We start from the raw sequence: 17,485 nt of genomic DNA, 5'->3' as shown, positions 1-17,485 counted from the left end.
CAATATTTCCACCCTTGTTAAGAACATGTTTGAATCAAGAAGTGCCATCTGTAATGGTGCACAGAAGACTCAGATCATCTTTGGGGCAAGAAGCTGAGGTTTTTTAGAAGGATGGACATTTTTTACAGTGAATAAGTAGCTTTTTCCAGGGTTTGTCCAACATGGGAGGATCTTTTTGGACGAAACTGATACAAGAAGTAGTTACTACTACAAAAAAAGTGGAATATTTTTCATTTGAGCTGAAGCAGAGTTAAGTTATGTCTAAGTGATTGTATTTTTTGACAGATGCAATGACCCTCTGAGAGTATGTTTTCTTTCAGTGTTTTTCCAGATGCTGTTCATTCTGGAATAAAGTTCTGTGTTCAGTGTGATCTGTGCTGAACAGATGTGTCTTCTGGATCATCTCTCTCTGCAGGATTTCCCTCTCTCAAATGCAAGGTCAGACATAGCTGGCTCCAAAGCTCCAAATTAGCAAGAGTTCAACTGTTGTGAAATTCATAATAACATTAAAATTAGTCCTTGGAAAGTAATAGAACATGCATAAGATTTCTGGGAAAATTTATACGTATGTGTGTAAGTGGGAAATACATCCTGTCCCAGGTCATGTCTGGCTGCACACGATTGATGGAGGGCACTCTCACGTGTTGTCTAGGTCTGATAAAGGGTGTTTACTTTCTAAAACTCCAAAACAAGTAATACAGGGTTTTATTTGACAGCTTTTTTTGGTGTCAGAACAACTCAAGTAAAAAATTGGGGGTTGGAACTACATCACCTTTGAGGACCCTTCCAACCCAAACTATTCTATGATTCTATTATTCTATGGAAATGACTAAAGGCTGAGAGGAGGCTAATGAGATTTTACAAGGTCTTGCACGTCCCTACACGCTTGCTGTGGAGCCGCCTACCCGCAGGGCAAGCGCAGGGATGCTTTTCAGAGTGATTTTTTCTTCACCATGAGAATGGTGAGGTCCTGGCTCAGGTTGGCCAGGGAAGCTGTGGCTGCCCCATCCCTGGAGGGGTTCCAGGCCAGGTTGGATGGGCCTTGGGCAGCCTGAGCCAGTGGGAGGTGTCCCTGCCCATGGCAGGGGGTGGTACTGGATGGGCTTTAAGGTCCCTTCCAACCCAAACCATTCTATGATTTAAGGAGTGTTTTTGCTACTGTTACGCTCGTGCATTAACTCAGAAGCCTCATTAACTGCAAGATCTAAGCAGCGCGGGGGATTTTACACCGCCCATTAAGGGACCGTCTCCTTTCTCACACCCAGGGCAGCTTCAAGAGGTCTCAGGGCGCGCCGCCATGACACTCAAGCCGCCCCGCGGCCTCTCACGTGACACGTGCGACTCACGTGACCATGATTCATAGCGTGGCAAGGCGGGCAGCCCTGCGGCCGCTCACGTGACACGCGTGCTTCGCGTGACCACGCCCCCGCTCACGTGACCCGCGGGACTCACGTGGCCATCCCCGCTCACGTGACCTCAGCCGCGATGGCGGAGGAAGAGCGGGCGCTGCTGGGCCCGACCGGCGGCGGGGATGGCGGCAGTGGCGGCTCCCCGGGTCCCCCCCGCGCCATGCCTGCCCTCTGCGATCCGCGGCGGTGGTCGCATCGCCTCCTTGTCCTCGCACTCATGTGCTTTCTGGGCTTCGGTGGGTAGTGGCGGCGGGCGGGGGCTCGGGAGGGCTGGGGGCAGAGCTCTGAGGCGTCCTGCTCTTCTCGTTGCAGGAAGCTACTTCTGCTACGACAACCCAGCGGCTCTCCAAATGCAGGTCCAGCGGGTGAGTAGCTGCCTGGAGCGGGAACAGTGTTGCAGAGGCCAGAGAAGTGCAGGTCCAACAGTGTCCTTGTTTCTCAGTGGTTTTGCTTGATGTTAACTCTGCCTCTAATTACCTTAGGTGTGATGACCGTTTTTAATTGTCCTCTCCTTTGTGTAGGATATGAAGGTGAACACAGCGCAGTTCATGTCACTCTATGCGTGGTATTCCTGGCCTAATGTGGTGCTTTGCTTCTTTGGTGGCTTTTTGATAGACAGAGTGTTTGGGATTCGGTGAGTGTGATCTTGGCATCGTTCATGTTCATCAGGTGGTAGAGTTAATGTGAAAATGTGATACTGTTGACGATCCCATTTCACCTGCACACTTTTAGAATGTTCTGAATTGGAAGGGACCCACAAGGATCATCAGTTCCAACTCCTGTCCCTGCACAGGGGAACCCCCATACCTGTGTCTGAGAGAGTTGTCCAAATATTTCTTGAATGTTGTCAGGCTTGGCGCCATGACTGGGGATCTTGTACCGATGCTCCACCACCCTCTGGATGAAGAAATTTTTCCTGATGTACAAACTAAATCTCCTCTGGTATATATATCTTCCTGCTGTTTCTTTGGGCCCCATCATTGGCAACCAGAGAAAAGCGATCAGTGCCGCCACCTCCCGTTCACTTAGTAAAGACGCAGTAAACTGCCATGAGGTCTCCCTTCAGTAACCCTTCTCCAGGCTGAACATTTTTCTCAGTAGATCTAGGAATTTCCACTAGTATAAATGTGCTTTCTTCCCTTTATGGTTTGAGAAGTGCTAGTCTGTACCATCATTTTTCAACAAAATCATTATTTGGCATTTATTATAGGAAGCTTTTATTACATATCAATCTTCCCTTTTTTCCTTGCTGTAGCTGTAATGTAGTGTTTTATAGGGAAAAAAGGTTTATAGCAATGTATTAAGTGATTTTATCTTTCTTACAGGTTGGGCACGATAATATTTAGCATCTTTGTTTGTGTTGGGCAGGTAAGTGCAAACAAGAGGGTGAAGGATGATGTGTTCAAAGCATCTCTGCTGAGGTGAGATGGGGAAAAAAGCCCAAATGGCTTCTCCTTTAGTAGTATTTAATTCAGATTGGAGTAGGCAGGTGAAGAGAACTGAAACAGGAGAATAGTGAGCTATATTGGGGTAATTGGGAGCATCTGTGGTAAGTGGGAGCTGAAGGAGAACATAATAATGTGAAGGAACCAAATGTTTTATCTATTTGGTGTGAAACTATTATGTCGGTAGGTAGGGTAAGATGAGGAAGGTGAAACATGTCTTAGGTGTGTTTTCTGAATGTGGTTTCGGAGTGGGCCAGGCTGACTATTGTGTAGCCAGCAGGAGGATGCGTAAGGGATACAGCGGGAGCAAAGGCAAAAAGCTAGGAGATTAGGAATCTCTGGGTCTGGGAAGGGAGAAGCATTTGTGTTTCTGTTTTGAGACTGTTCTAGTGTTCCATACTTCAAATATAAGATTATAATTTTTCCCTAAATGCTTACCTGGCAGGTGATTTTTGCTTTGGGAGCACTACTGAATACTTTCTGGCTGATGGATGTGGGCAGATTCATATTTGGGTAAGTCTAGAAGAGCCCTCTGAGAAAAGGTCCTGCTTTCTGTGTCCTATAAATCTGCTACTGTGTTTACGCTCGGAGACAAAATTGCTGGATTTTTGAGACATTTGTGAAGCTGAGGTATGCAAGATCTTCAGTTGCATTCTCAGCCTAACATAAAGTTAGAAAACAAAAGATGGTACTTTGTAGGTGTTACTATTTGTTTGGCAAACCTATCTGTTGGATTCAGAAGCTATGAAACTACCCAAATGAAGATACTCAGCTGATAAAACTGTGTTACTTCTCCTTTTTTCTTCATTCTTACTTTGCTGAGTAAAAAGAATTCTTAGCAACAACAAATGCAATAGGGCTCTGTGGTAGAAGAAAGGAAAGCAAATATCAGAAGAAATAGCTCCAAGCTGTGAATGTGCCACAGCATAAAAGCATTAGAAGATCTGACCAACTGTGTTGGGGTATGGGCAGATGACTCTGTTAAATTCAGATTCCAAGTAGGATGCCTGCTTTTAGTTTGTGTCAGGATCTATCCTATTTGGCTCTTCAATGCAGAAGAGAAATTAGAAGCTGCTGCCCATGCATTTAATTTCTGTAAACTATCAAAGGCAATTATAATTGCTCCTAGACTACTTAAAATCCCTCGTACTTGTAATCAATCTTCAGATACTGTGGTTCTTTTTTGAATTCTTTTTAAGTCTTCTGTTGCCTTGCATATGTACATTAGATCTACCTATACATAGAGAATTTTGAAACACTGTTGTCTTGGTATTGCCAGCAACTGATGGACTGCTTCCTTGTTGCTTTGCATGTTTCAATTAATGGGTTTTCTTTTGTGTCTTCCTTCTTTTTAGAATAGGGGGAGAGTCCTTAGCAGTGGCACAGAACACGTATGCGGTCAGTTGGTTTAAAGGCAAGGAGTTAAATCTGGTGTTTGGATTACAACTGAGCATGGCCAGAGTCGTAAGTGTAGAACTGTATGGCTTTAATTCGTAGGCTTTAAGGTATGTGGCTTGTCTTGGCAGTGAGATGGAAAACAGCATTTCTGATGCTCCCTAGGGGTTTTAGTCAAGAATTTATATGAAATTTAAATTTTAAATGTTAAAATGTGTGATGAATAGACAAAGGATACACAAGGAAATGGCATAATAAAGTTTCTTAGAACCTGTCAAACTTCTACAGAAGCTTAGTGTCATTATTAGCATAGATTACTGGATGTCATGGTGCTGTGTTTCATCAAACTACTTAATCCTTGGCATATCATAAAATCTTGGCTTAACGAGAGTGTAGGTTGTGGCTCAGGGACTAAGTGCAGGCTTTGATCAATGATTTGGGGTGGCTGCTCTAAGAAACCCTCATCCTTATCTGCTGTTGTAGGATGTTTTGTCCCTGTTGCTGGTTCCAATAGAACTGTGTGACTGCATCTCAGCTGTGCCTTTTCATGTTGATATAGTCACTTAAGTGGCTGCTAGATGTGGGTTTACACTAATAGACCGATCTGTGAATTAAAAGAGTGGAGCTCTTCAGCAGCTCTTCAGTGTCTTAAACCAGCTGGGCCTGGATTGATGTTTATACTATTTCTAATTAGTGGTTACCTCATCTCAGCTGAACTGTAAACTGTTTTTAGCCTTGGGATTGCAACCACGGATCCCTTCTCTAGGGGGAAATATAAGTATTTTTTTTCTTGATGCCTCTCGTGTGGGAATCCTTTTTGCTTTAACATGTGAAATTAAGCTGTGGATTTTTGGGGCTTCCGATTTCTCTGTTGAAACGTGATTGGTTATATAAAGTTTCAGTTTGTAATAGTGTGTTATTGTTGCAATGATTGATTTACTACAAACACTGACCAATCCAGCAGGGAATAATTATATCATTGTTGCTGGTGGTTTGTTCTCTGTGTAGCATCTTACCTATTTTGCCTTAAACAGTGTTCAATTTGCCTACTGTTCCCTTTGAATTCATAGTATTGTTGAATATGTAATTCTTCACAAGAGTCTGTTCTGCCTAGGGGAGCACAGTGAACATGAATATCATGGGATGGATTTACTCTAGAATTCAAGATCTTCTGGGTTACACTGGTCCCAGTACTCTTGGTTTAACTCTCATGATAGGTCAGTAATATATCTGAATTGATGTCACTTGCTACTTTGGGCTTCTGAATTTGAACAATGTGCATACATATTAATGATTTCTTACTAACTTTGCAAGTAGGACGTATATATTTGAGACCATGAAGAGCAGTTCAAATACTGTTTGTATCAATGGCTAACATTGTTAAGCAGAATGAATGATAAATGTCTGCTAAAATGCTGTATACTTTTTGTGATTGCCAAATTCTAGCTTGTGTCTTATGGAGATGAAACATTTAACGTGCTCTGAGGAAAGGACAGACTTGGAAAATTTTTCTGAAGGGTGTCGCATCAAAACGTGCATGTAGTTACCTAATGTGTAAAAGTGAAATTTCAACTACCTTTGGATCTCTGTTTATTTCCGTGAGAGCCTGGGTATTAAGGCCCTGGTGTTGGTAACAAGGCCCAGGCTTTGTTTCTGCTGCTGCGAGGTACAGATGAGGAGCTTGGCTGTGCTGAGTGGGAGTGGTGGTGATGTTTTAAATAAATTAAACGCAGATACATGTTACTAGTGTGCCTAGTTCAAGGCACATATCTCTGATGTGGTAGGCTTCAGTATTTACACCTTATTCTTTGAGTTGTACAGCTATTACATAAGACAAACCAGTGTTAAACTTATTTTTTACCAGATATATAAATGTACACTACACTAATTGTACTTTAAATACAAATTACTGCTTGAGTCAACATCTAAATACATTAAATTGCCTTCTTGCAGGTGGTGTAACGTGTCTCTTTTCCCTGGCCTGTGCGTTAGTCCTTGGTTATCTGGACAGGAGAGCAGAGAAGCTCCTCAGTAAAGAGCAAGGGAAAACGGGTGAGTGGTTGAGGCTTGGGCTTCATTCTTTGATTTTGGGACCAAACCTTCCAGTTACATTGTGCACATTTGAATTTTAGATAATTCAGTGGCTGCTGCTTAATATCATTTTCACAGTTATAGCTTTAATCATAATTTTTAGTTCATTTTTGTATCAGTAGGAAGTTCTACAGTTTTGAACACCAGCTTACAGGCAGATGCACTGTCATCCGCTTTATTTATAAAGAATGCGGACAGCCTCCCAGTTCACGCCAATTAGATCTGTGCCAGTGCCACTGGTACTTTTTGTTGGAATTGGTCTTATTTCCTTCAATAGGTGTGCAAAACCACGCAGCTCTTCATCAGTGTTTGTGGTGTTTTGAGCTTTCCGTGTGGGAGAATTTAGATCAATTAAAAATAAACTTAATTTGAGATCCAAGTAAGAGTATAAAACATGAGGCTTCAGATGTGAATTTTCCTAGCTAATTAAACATTTCCTTGAAAAAGTGGTTTGTATTTAATTCTGCTATGTAAGACTTTCCAAGGCTTTGGAGATCTCATGCTTCCAGCTTAAAGGAGGAGAGACAATTTATTCTTGACTTTGGCACTGTTGATTTAGCACTTGCATGTTCTTAATTGACACTCGCTGTGTAAACTTTAAACAAGAGCAGATGGTGACAGGGATATATGCTTCAGTAGTGCCTTATGATCACCTTAATGTTTATTCAGTGTAGATGTATTTCAGATATGCTTAAGCTGACTGAAACAATATTGTCTCTTGCCCCACTTCAGGTGAAGTGATCAAGCTAACGGACGTGAAGGACTTCTCTTTGTCCTTGTGGCTTATATTTGTAATCTGTGTCTGTTACTATGCAGCGATTTTTCCTTTCATTGGACTTGGAAAGTAAGTGTCTGGCTTGTATAGCTATTCCCTTTGAATTTGGCCAGAGTTTTAACCAGCTCCTTATGGAAGGAGAGGTGCAGGCTAGCATTTAAGAATCCCAGATGGCTACAGAACCACTGATCTCCCAGGAGGTGTGTGCTGTGGTTTATCATTTCTTCTGTTTTGCTCTGTGTTTGTGGTGCAAATTAACACAACTCTTACAGTTTCCTTATCTGCTGAGCTTTGTGGAATTACCATCCTTGGTATAGACTGTATTGTCAGAACTCAAAAGCACAGTGCATGCTCGGTTTCCTGATCAAAACTTAATATAGATTTAAAGTATGGCATGAGTTTTGCTCTGGAAAACTGTCATGTAGAATTCCTTCCATACTCATAACCTATTGACTGAGTGTGAGGTGAGGGCTTAAATGTAGTTACAGCTTTAGGCTGGTGTTTGCTTACAGTGCTGACTTTGGTATATATCAAGGTGAAACTGGAAGCATTTGTGTAGGTTCCCGTTTTGAACCACATGGCTTGATGTTATAGCTCAGTCAAATGGGTTTTGAATATACTTGGAGTTAGAAATGGACATCTTGGGCTCAATGCAGATTTTATGTTGAGTGAGGTAAAAAGGTCTGAGATGACTTGGAGAAGCCCTACAGTCAACAATGTTGTGCTTATTTTCTGCTATACCTTTATTCTAAAAGTTCTTCCTTTGGTCTCTTACAATATGCTCATTGCTGAGATCTCATTATTGAGTTCCATGTTAGTTATATACTTTAGATGTTTAGCTGAAAGTGTAATTAGAATAATCCTTAGATAAAAATTTGCAGAGTCTGGTAATAAACTCCTAGATGAGTTTATTGATTCTCATGATAAATGAGAATCTGTCATGGGATGTTTATGTCAATATTTAAAAGTTTCCTGTAAACTGGTTTTTTTCTTTGCTTTGTCCAGCTTTAATTTTTCTTCCATGTCATTCAAGTGTGCCTTTTTCTGTATCTGTTTTTTTCTTTAGGGTTTTCTTTATTGAGAAATTCAAATTCTCATCTCAAGAAGCAAATGCAATTAACAGGTATATTGTGGTTAATTTAACAAGTGAATATGCTGCTGTGGTGTTCCAGGGTGTGTGTATCTGGGTTCTTGCCATGCGGGAGGAAATTTGGGATCTACTGCTGCAGGTTGTGGCTTGTGTTTAAGTGAATATATGGCCCAGGAAATAATGGGAGGTGTGGGTATTTGTTTGTTTAAAAACGTTTTGAATGTTCAAGTTGGAAAAAAAAACTCTGTCTGAAGTATATTTTGGTATTTGGTGATTCCCTTCTGAGCGATAGAAACGGTTTAATAGCAGTAGTAAATTAACTAAATTTTCCTAGTTTGAAAGCAAATTTGTGATGTGGCAAAAGCCACCACAAACCAAACTGCCTGTCCCGTTTTGGTATATGATTCCAAGAGCTCTGGGTCTATCACTATTGCCTTGAAAGTTGAGTGTTTTCATGTCCTCAGACCTTTTGGGAATTATGAGTTCTGGAGCCTGCTGTTTGGGGCATTTTTTGGGTGGTTCTTATTGCTTCACAGGTAACAGGGAAGCATGATGTGTTGTCTGGAGATACTTGTATTTTGTAAAACCTAAATCTGCCCATGACTAGCTGGTGTTCAGTGCTCCTGTATTTATTCTTTTGCAGTATTGTGTATATCATCTCGGCACCCATGTCCCCAGTCTTTGGGCTCCTGGTGGATAAGCTTGGAAAAAATATCATCTGGGTTTTATGTGCTGTAATAACTACGCTTGCTTCTCATATTATGTTGGCTTTTACCTTCTGGAACCCCTGGATAGCGATGGTAACTAATTCTCTGAGATTTATAGCTAAGTATGGTAAAATAAGAAATAGAGTCAATGATGTATTTTTCTGCATAAGTTGCCACTCTGTTTTGGTAGTCCTCAAAACCGATTTTGGTATCCCTGACTTTGAGAGTGATATACTATGTGAAACTGAGTTTAAAACTGAATTCAGTGAAAAAGCAAGAATGCATCATACAGGCAAAACTCACAAAAGCTGTCAGTAGCCTGAAGAAAACACTTGAGGCTTTGGTGTTCCACAGAGGGAGGCAGTAATACATGTGTGTTTTGAGGTGGAAAAGGTTGGCTGCTCTATGTACGCATAATTCTATGGTTGTTTAGTGCAAAAGGGTGTTCAACATCTTAGGAAGGAATGGATTAGACTGGAGGGCTGTATGGAGTGGCAATTCAATGTCCCTTCAGAGATGGCTTCAATTCATCACAGTATCTGGGGTTTGGTGGTGCTGTGCTGCAGAGCTCTGCTCTTGCGCTTCACAGGCACTCCTTACACAGGCTACTACCAGATTATGGTGCCAGGTGCTCACTTTTCTCCTAAAACTTGTTCTTTTGGAGTAGTTCTGAGGCTTATTACTATAATATAATTAAACCTCTTTTAATGCTTTTAAACTGTACCTAGCATGCTGTATTGCACAGTGGTAAACTTCCATAAAAATCTTCATTATTGATATCCCTTTCCTAGGGAAGATTCCCTGAGAAATTGCTTTTGAACTAGGGTTTAAAGGCTTAGAGTGCTCACCAGCATTTAAAAATAGGGTCCTTGTTTTTCAGGTATTTTTCTAGGGACTTGTAGCATTGATCTTTTCCTCTGGGTATTCAAGTCAGGCTCTCTAATGCTAGTTAGACACAGTTTAGTTAGTGGGTCACTCCTGGAAAAAGTTCTTTCTCCTTCTGAATGTACATATTTATTTGGAATGATATTGCAAAAAGTGTTACTTCAACTCATTTTTTTCCCCCTTTTGGAAGAAAGGGAAGTTCAATATGTTAATATATTAGAACTTCACAGTGAAAAGGCATCTCATGTAACATCTGTTTACTTGTTCTCATTTCACCAGTGTATGCTAGGAGTGGCCTACTCACTGCTTGCCTGTGCCCTGTGGCCCATGGTGGCCTTTGTTGTTCCAGAGCACCAGCTGGGAACTGCTTATGGATTGTAAGTGCTTCAATCTATATCTTTTTGTGTTGCTCTGTGGAGACCATGTCCTGATGCTATTGAACAGTTTGATAGTCAGCAGTTCAAACAAGTTAATGGTTACTAATTTCTCCCAATTTGGTCTAGCAGCAAGTCTTGCATAGTTTCGGAATGTGGATGTGCGGTAGGGCACGTGGTTGTGGGAGATGTACAAAAGCTTCTGCAAAACTGCAGAGTTGTGGCTCTATCATGTATCGGAACAAAGGGGGAGAAGTTAATCTCATTGTTCAGTGCCAGTAATGATATTTTCTTTAAAATTGAATTTCTACACTGTGGTAACGCTTTATTTATGTGTTAGTATGCAGTCTATCCAGAATCTCGGTCTAGCAATTATCGCTATAGCAGCTGGGATGATTCTGGACACAAGAGGTTACTTGTTTCTGGAAGTCTTCTTCAGTGCTTGTGTTTCCTGTAAGTATTAAAAACATTGAAAATGGATTCTGTACATTCAGGAAGCTTTACTAGGCTTTTTCCTAATAGTTTCTGTAAAATAGCACAACTCCTTTCTTACAGTGCTAGAAGTTCCAGCTGTGGCAATGCTGAAAGTAACTCAAATCTTGCAAAGTGTGTTGTGTTTTTTTTTTTTGAAGCAATTTAGTGTAAATAGTTTAAAAAAAAAACAGGTGAGTAAAAGGGTAGGTGAGTGATGCTCTTAAAGGCTATGTTTATGAGGGCTGTTATTAGTAGAACTAGAAAAGGTTGTTTTAAGGTACCAGGCTACTCATGAGCATAGTGGAATTCCTAGATGCAGTTAAATGTTGCTGGCAATGCTCAATTATGACTATCATGGAAAATCTCAGTTGTTGCTTGCTTGTATATTAAAGCTGTTCTTCTGTCACTGTTCTAAATCTGTTGCAGCTAAAACCGATCCTTTTGCTTTTTTTAGTGTCGCTAATAGCTGTAGTCATGCTGTATTTTGTGAATCACCTCACAGGTAAGTAAATGTTTTCAGCTTCTCTTGATATTTTTGTCGTAACTCTTGAAGTTATCAAGCTGAACTATTCACAGGTGGGGCTGAATGGTCCTGTGTCGGGTTCTGTAGCACGTGGCTTCGGTAGTAGGGGCATCTCTCAATGAGGTCTGTCCCTGTAACATCCTAACATCTTTGTAGACGCTGTAGTGTGTAACTCCCTGAGCCTTGCTGTGATATTAAGTCTCATCAGCATCAGGTGTGTTTGTAGATGTATCTACAGATACAAAAACTTAATTTGGTAGACTTTCCTTCAAATAGCAGTGTTCTTCCTCAACTGTTTTTTGAAGCAGTAACTGCTGAAAGATCTGGAAGGGGTATTAATTTGTTTTTTTCAAAGTTGCTTCCACTTTCATTAGTTTTATGGGGTATTATGGGGAGTATGATGAGAAACTTCATTGTTATGCAATAGAAAACAGGTTCAGGCTTGAGCTTAGTTAGGGTCCTGATTTTGCTTGCTCAGATAATTATGGATACGTTGCTCTTTCTCTTTACCTCAGTTTCTACTTTTGTAAAATTACTCCACTGATTTTTTTTTTTTTCTGCCAAGTACTCTGAGAACTTCCATAGTGAGGTGTGTTATCGGAGGTATAATACAAAGAGACCACTTCTAAAAATTCCAAAGTGTATGTTGCTTACGTTGCAGGTGGTGATCTCAACTGGTCTGCAAAGAAAAGGGAAAAACTGCAAAAAGCAGCTGCAATAGAGTAAGTAAAAAGAACAGTAAAAAACAGTGTCCTTACAAAATGTTTAACTTAAAGCAATTAAGATTACTGTCTGAAGTCAGTCTCTTTTGTAGGTCTGTCATTTGTATTGAATGTTGTTTTCTTTCTTAACCAGTTAGTAGTAGGATTTCATATTCCTTCCTCTTGTGACTGAATAATTAAAAGAAGTAGCAATTAATCAGGTGTCCTTTCCTAGCACTCTTCCTTGCTGTTTTTCTTTCAGTGGCTTTCCAACTTAGTGGAACTGAAGTGTGTTTAAAAATGTTGTATTGGTTATTTAAAATGTACTTTATTTAAATAGTACTCGCCTGACCCAGTCAACAGCACAGTCCATTTTTTTTAAGTATCATTAAAAGCTTGGTCTCTCTTCAGAAGAAACTACACTCCAGTCACTTCCCCTTCAGTTCAACTTGCTCCTCTTGCTATTTTATTTAGAAGTCTTAGTTCAGTCCGTCTCTGAAAAAAGCAAATATTTGATTTGCCTAAGGGGTAGAACAAGTCTAAGAAATCTGAGATTCTGCTGCTCTGATCTGAGTTTATTTTGGTGAGACTGAGAACTGCACAAGATACGAGTTTTGTGACTATAGTCATAGTTCTAACAACGTTTGGCATGTGAAAGAGTAAGTCGATATACAGCAAGTCATGGCTTTCAAGATAACATCTGTAGGATTCAAGCTGTGCTTGTGGACAACACTTTTTCTTTTGAAATGCTTTCTGGGCTGACCTAATTCAGCTCAGCAGGTCTCTCCAGATCTTGAAGTTTATTTGCCTGTAATGTTGTAGAAATTCTTTACTTTTTAATAGGTAGCTACATTTCATCTGCAGATATTATAGATCTCACAGCTTATATGTTTGTTCTACACGAATGTTTTACTAACAAATTATCTCTTATAGAAAAACTTCATGGGTTTCTCTAAAACTAGACTTGGAACTGTCAGTGTGGTGATACTTCAATTAGTCTTGAGAAAAATGAAGGCGCATGTCCACAAGGTCCAACCTTGGCTGTAATGTCATTTTGATTCTTGTCCTGGTTTGTGGGCTTGTCACACATCAGGAAAACTCAAGGAAATTAAAACCTCACTAGACGACATGAGCATATTAGCTTCATTGCGAAGAGTATCATCCTTGAGCCAAAAGGTTGCAGCCAGTTTATAATACAAATGCAACAAAACCCACCTGATACCCGGGGGCAAAGAAATTGCATCCAGGTAGAGCTGCTTTTCAGTGCCTGGCCCATGTGGGATGTAGGTAACATTTCTGGTATCTACTGTGCAAGCTGGCTTTGCATTGGTGTGTGCTGTGGGATATAGTGTCTCAGAACAGTATTTCCAGTAATTCTTATTGCAATGTTTTTTGCAGAAAAGAAATTTGAATAGCAATTATCATCCAGAAGTGGGGAGCATTTGATCAGCATCATGTCACCTCGAAGAATTATAGTGGTGTTTAGTTTGGTGGTCAGCACTGAACAGTAGTTCTTTCGAAAAGAATCTAACATGCTGGGGATTTTATAGTAAATGGCTAAACTATGCTTTGTAACCAGTTTTAACTAATGCCAAAATAATCTCTTAATTTGCACAGAATGGGTTTACTGCATTTTGCACTGTGCTTTAAGCTCTGTCATTGGAGAGGGTGAGGGTACTCTGCAACTCAAGACAAAGGTGTTCATCGTAAGATTAAAAACTAGACTAAAGTGTCTTCTATACGCAGCACTGCTGTTTTGGTGGAGGTTGAGATTTCACAATGTAATGGCATTTTATGTTCCATACTAAGGCTCATTGCCTTACAGAGCTTAGAAACAGGTCACTGTTACTGCCTTTGTCACTGTCTTAATGCAAACTACTGTTTTTTAAACTAATTTAGACCTCTGTTTGGTCCTGTTTCTTTTTAAGACTTAGGTGGAAAATGAGCAACAATGCTTTGGTCAAATATTAACTCTTTTGTGGGAAACTACTGTTCGTTCTAAGACTGCTGAGCAGTCTTTTATTTGCATTTTTGACAATTGATTATTTTTTGTATTGTAATCTTTATTTTAAAGAGTGAAAGGTTGTTTAATAAAGAGATAGTAAAAATTGTTACAAAAGCTCGCTGAGCATGTTGTAATCTGTGAAAACCAAAAGGTTTCTCTTTCTACTGAAGTCTTGCAATTTAAATAAAAGGAAACTGCAGAAAACGGCCTCTCTCTTTCTTTACGCTGAATTAGTAATCCATGTACATGTCTTAGTGTCTTTTAATCTGATATCCAGTATTCATCTATAAACATCACAAGCTTTTTTCATTGTTATTAAAAATAGAACTGCATACACAGGATAAAGTTGCTTGGATTTGCACTCCTCGGTGCAAATATCTTAAGCGAATTTTCTTTTCCAGAGCAGAAGAACAAGAGAGACTCAGACGTCAAAATGAAGATGACTTGGCTAAATTACGGCCAAAAGCTGATGACTTTAGTTTAAGGAATAAATACCTCTCCAAACTAGGCGCTCAGGTATTAGTAACAAAGTAGGAGTTTTAATAATGAAGAATAGAACAATTAGATGTTTATTTTAAGAACGTGGCTTATTGTTTCAAATAGCCAGCAACTCAACCTCTGATTAAAATGCTAAATGTATGCTCGTTCTCAGAAACAATATCTCACCAATGGTAATTAAAAGACTAATCGAGAAAGTGATCAGTGGCTAGCAGACCAAATAAGTTGAGAAGCAAGCTTATTATGATGCATGATTGTTTAATTTTATTTTTTTGCAGCTTCCAGATAATTACTCTTCCTGTTTATCGACAATGGTACACAGAAGCATATTGAAATAACATCTTGGCACACTTGCAAAACCAGAAATATATTCAAGTTCCTGATACGCCAAAGCTTGTTTCCAGTACTGACAACTGCCACAGCAAAAGCAGTGATGTACCATACTTTTCTGCAAGGATAAATCTTGTTTTTAAAGTACTTGGCTTAAGCTTACCCTCTGCACTGTGGGTAAATGACACGGATACCAATGAAGGACCATCCGGCTGCTTGTTTGAACCCATGAGCTATGTACTACTGCTGTCCCGTCTAAAATACGTGGCAAGTAGCTTGAGTCAATAGCTAAGAGTTCTTGATCTTTTCAGTGATATCTGAAGTGTGGAAGCTTTGTTTCAATAATCAAATTGCTGTGAAATGAGCCCTAGGGGTAGGTATGGGCTATTGAGCCTCTCAGGTTGGACTACTTGGTTACTGTGTTGGAAATGGTCTCTTTCGTTTTTCTTCTAGAAAAATGTAAGGAAAGACTACCTTTTTATTTTGGTCGAAGCAAATATTTTAGAGGAAATCCAAGTGCTACCCCTGAAATTTAATACCGGGTCACGGACTGAGCAATAAATCTAATATGAGTCCTGTTTAATGTGAAAATTGATGTATTTTCAAGATGTTGTGACTAAAATCGATGAAAAGACTTGCATGCAAGGACTATAGTTTGTCATTCAATGGAAGAATGTTCAGTTCCATAATGAGACTTAACACTTTCCCATAATTTATCGGGAAGGCATGTTGCTGACTAGCTAGTTCCTAGTAACTCCTGCACAGCACACTTTGCTTTGTTTTGTTACTCGTAAAGTCTCAGGGATGGTTTGTCCCATTACAAAAGCTAAGCTAACCTTGCTTTACAAGGCAAGAGCGTCTGGCATTCAGGAGCACTGGGCAGCTCAAAGGAAGAGCTGCTGTACAGGTAGGTGCAAGGGCCAAGTGAGCTTTCCTTGGCTGATTCAGGGAGTCTTTTGTGCCACAAAAGACCTAAGAACCTTGGATGAATTGCTTGACTGCAGAGAAAGTAGTTTATTACAATAAAAATGTTACATAATACTGCAATATTTTTTTTCCTACACTGATTTAAGCAGAGCTTCTGGAACTCATGGTCTTAAAGTACTTTTTAAAGATACTTTTCAATAGAGATTTATTTTGTATTCCTGAAAGACTATAAGGTGGTCCTCTCTGAAAGACTAAGGCAGGACTATTTTGGTCCAATGTTCTTCGGAATACAGAACTATCTAGGAAGATAAAGTAGCAGGTTGTGAACTATGCTGAGCTTGCTGCCGAAGGGCAGTAGTTCACTGAGCTGTGATAATAATTATTGGTGCTTTCTGTGCTCCCTGTGAGAACCAAACACTATCAACCCTGAGACTGGGTGGTGCACATTGGTTTGTTTTTCCTTGTAGACTTGTGATTTCTGGGTCTTTTTTAAATAAAAGTTTTAAAATGGATACTGGCACCTGTATTATTCTTACCTGACTGTTTAGAGATGTTTTGTTGCCTTGGGTGGTGGTTGAGATTTTATATGTGTTGTTTTCCACACAAGCACGATTTCTATTTTCCTCTGAGAAATACATAGAGTTTCTGGGGAAGTAGCTCCTTGAGGTTTCCTCCATTTCTTCTGCACAGAGTTCTGATGGAAGTGATCTGGAACAACTGAAATAAAGGGTTTGGATTTTTTAAATTGAAACAAGGAGAAAATGTTTGTAAAATAAGCGTAAGGAGTTCTGTCTCTTTAGGCTTGGCTCTGGCTTGTGTCAGCATATGTAAAACTGGACAGCTGAAGCAGTTACCATGTCCTAGCCATCTGGTCTGCCCTTCTGAAAGAAGCTGCTGGTGCAGAGATGATTTGAAAAACATTTGGGTTTTTAAAAATTTTTTTTTTGGTGTTTTTCTTTTTTCCAAATTCCTTAAGGTTGACTATTACAAAGAGGTTAGCAAGCAGGACCCAATTTCTTCTTCTTTCTGGCTTTTCCTACGCTTGCCTTCTGCTACTCTCTCTCTGCTCTTTCTCAGACACATACCATGACTGCTTCTCTGCCTTTTTTTTTTTGATTCAGCAGCTTGTGTGGATATGGTCAGTCAATGTCCCAACTAGATCATTTGTTCTCAGCCTCTAAATTCTTCTTACTCTTGTAGTGTTTTCTAGTCCTCGTATGGCTGGCAGCTCCTGTCGCCTTGCTTCCTCTCTGAATAATTGCTGCTCCCAGCTGGCTGGAACGAAGGGACGTGCCTGCTGTCGTGGGCAGTGATGGGTCTGCAGTTGCCCGTAGCTCACATACGGAGTTGGAAGCGATTAGTGCTTTCTAGGAATAGCAGCTCGAATTATTTTTCTGTTAAGGTACCTGCCAAGGTCCTTATCAGTTTCTTGCACATGAAGTTTTGTACAGATAGTAAAAGCTTGGTCCTATCCCATAGTGGCTGCAGCATTTAAACAAAATGTAATGGGGTTTGACATTGTGGGAGGGAAGAAATCAGCAGCTCCCTGTTCCTCTGAGCACTGGGTTAGCTGTGTCACTGAGCTGCCTTTGCAGAGCAGAAGGTTTCTGAGCCAGACCTTTGCTGTAGTGACAGTAAAAATGCCATACGTGTGGTATTAAGATGTGACAACATGAACAGCATGTTCATGTTTCGAATTGCCTTCTGTTGAGCAAACCCTTGCTTCTTGGCTACCAAACTCCCTGAAACCTTTGGCTCCTGCTGCTCTTATGATCTACATCTGAAGATGCTGTGGAGAATCGCTTTGTTACCGTTTCTGAAATACACTGCGCTTAAGGTAAAAGCCTCTTTTCATA

General features: G+C 40.2%; 1 protein-coding gene across 2 annotated transcripts; it reads left to right on the top strand.

Moving 5' to 3' along the window:
• Positions 1 to 1,445: 1,445 nt before the first annotated feature.
• Positions 1,446 to 16,127, top strand: MFSD1 (major facilitator superfamily domain containing 1). 2 transcript variants are annotated; one of them, XM_054073951.1, is made up of 17 exons: positions 1,446 to 1,645; positions 1,722 to 1,774; positions 1,931 to 2,043; positions 2,735 to 2,777; positions 3,300 to 3,367; positions 4,210 to 4,318; positions 5,364 to 5,466; positions 6,203 to 6,301; positions 7,073 to 7,184; positions 8,182 to 8,238; positions 8,849 to 9,005; positions 10,077 to 10,174; positions 10,512 to 10,624; positions 11,100 to 11,147; positions 11,830 to 11,890; positions 14,276 to 14,390; positions 14,651 to 16,127. In XM_054073951.1, the coding sequence occupies exons 1-17, from the start codon at positions 1,486 to 1,488 to the stop codon at positions 14,708 to 14,710; spliced, it is 1,569 nt and encodes a 522-aa protein (XP_053929926.1). In that variant the 5' UTR covers positions 1,446 to 1,485; the 3' UTR covers positions 14,711 to 16,127. The 2 variants fall into 2 exon arrangements, with proteins under 2 accessions (XP_053929926.1, XP_053929927.1); XM_054073952.1 differs by lacking the exons at positions 14,276 to 14,390; positions 14,651 to 16,127 and adding an exon at positions 13,268 to 14,248 and having other exon boundaries at positions 1,447 to 1,645.
• The last annotated feature ends 1,358 nt before the right edge of the window (positions 16,128 to 17,485 follow it).

Source organism: Cuculus canorus, chromosome 9, assembly GCF_017976375.1.
Source record: "Cuculus canorus isolate bCucCan1 chromosome 9, bCucCan1.pri, whole genome shotgun sequence".
In the NCBI taxonomy this organism is placed as follows: Eukaryota; Metazoa; Chordata; class Aves; order Cuculiformes; family Cuculidae; genus Cuculus; species Cuculus canorus.
Note: the sequence above shows the minus strand (reverse complement) of the source record. Positions and strands in the feature narration are given on the sequence as shown.

Coding starts and splice junctions, on each gene's coding strand:
- MFSD1 (XM_054073951.1), top strand. CDS start 1,486: ATGGCGGAGGAAGAGCGGGCGCTGCTGGGCCCGACCGGCGGCGGGGAT. Junction 2,044..2,734: donor GACAGAGTGTTTGGGATTCG/GTGAGTGTGATC, acceptor TCTTTCTTACAG/GTTGGGCACGATAATATTTA. Junction 10,175..10,511: donor CTGGGAACTGCTTATGGATT/GTAAGTGCTTCA, acceptor TTTATGTGTTAG/TATGCAGTCTATCCAGAATC.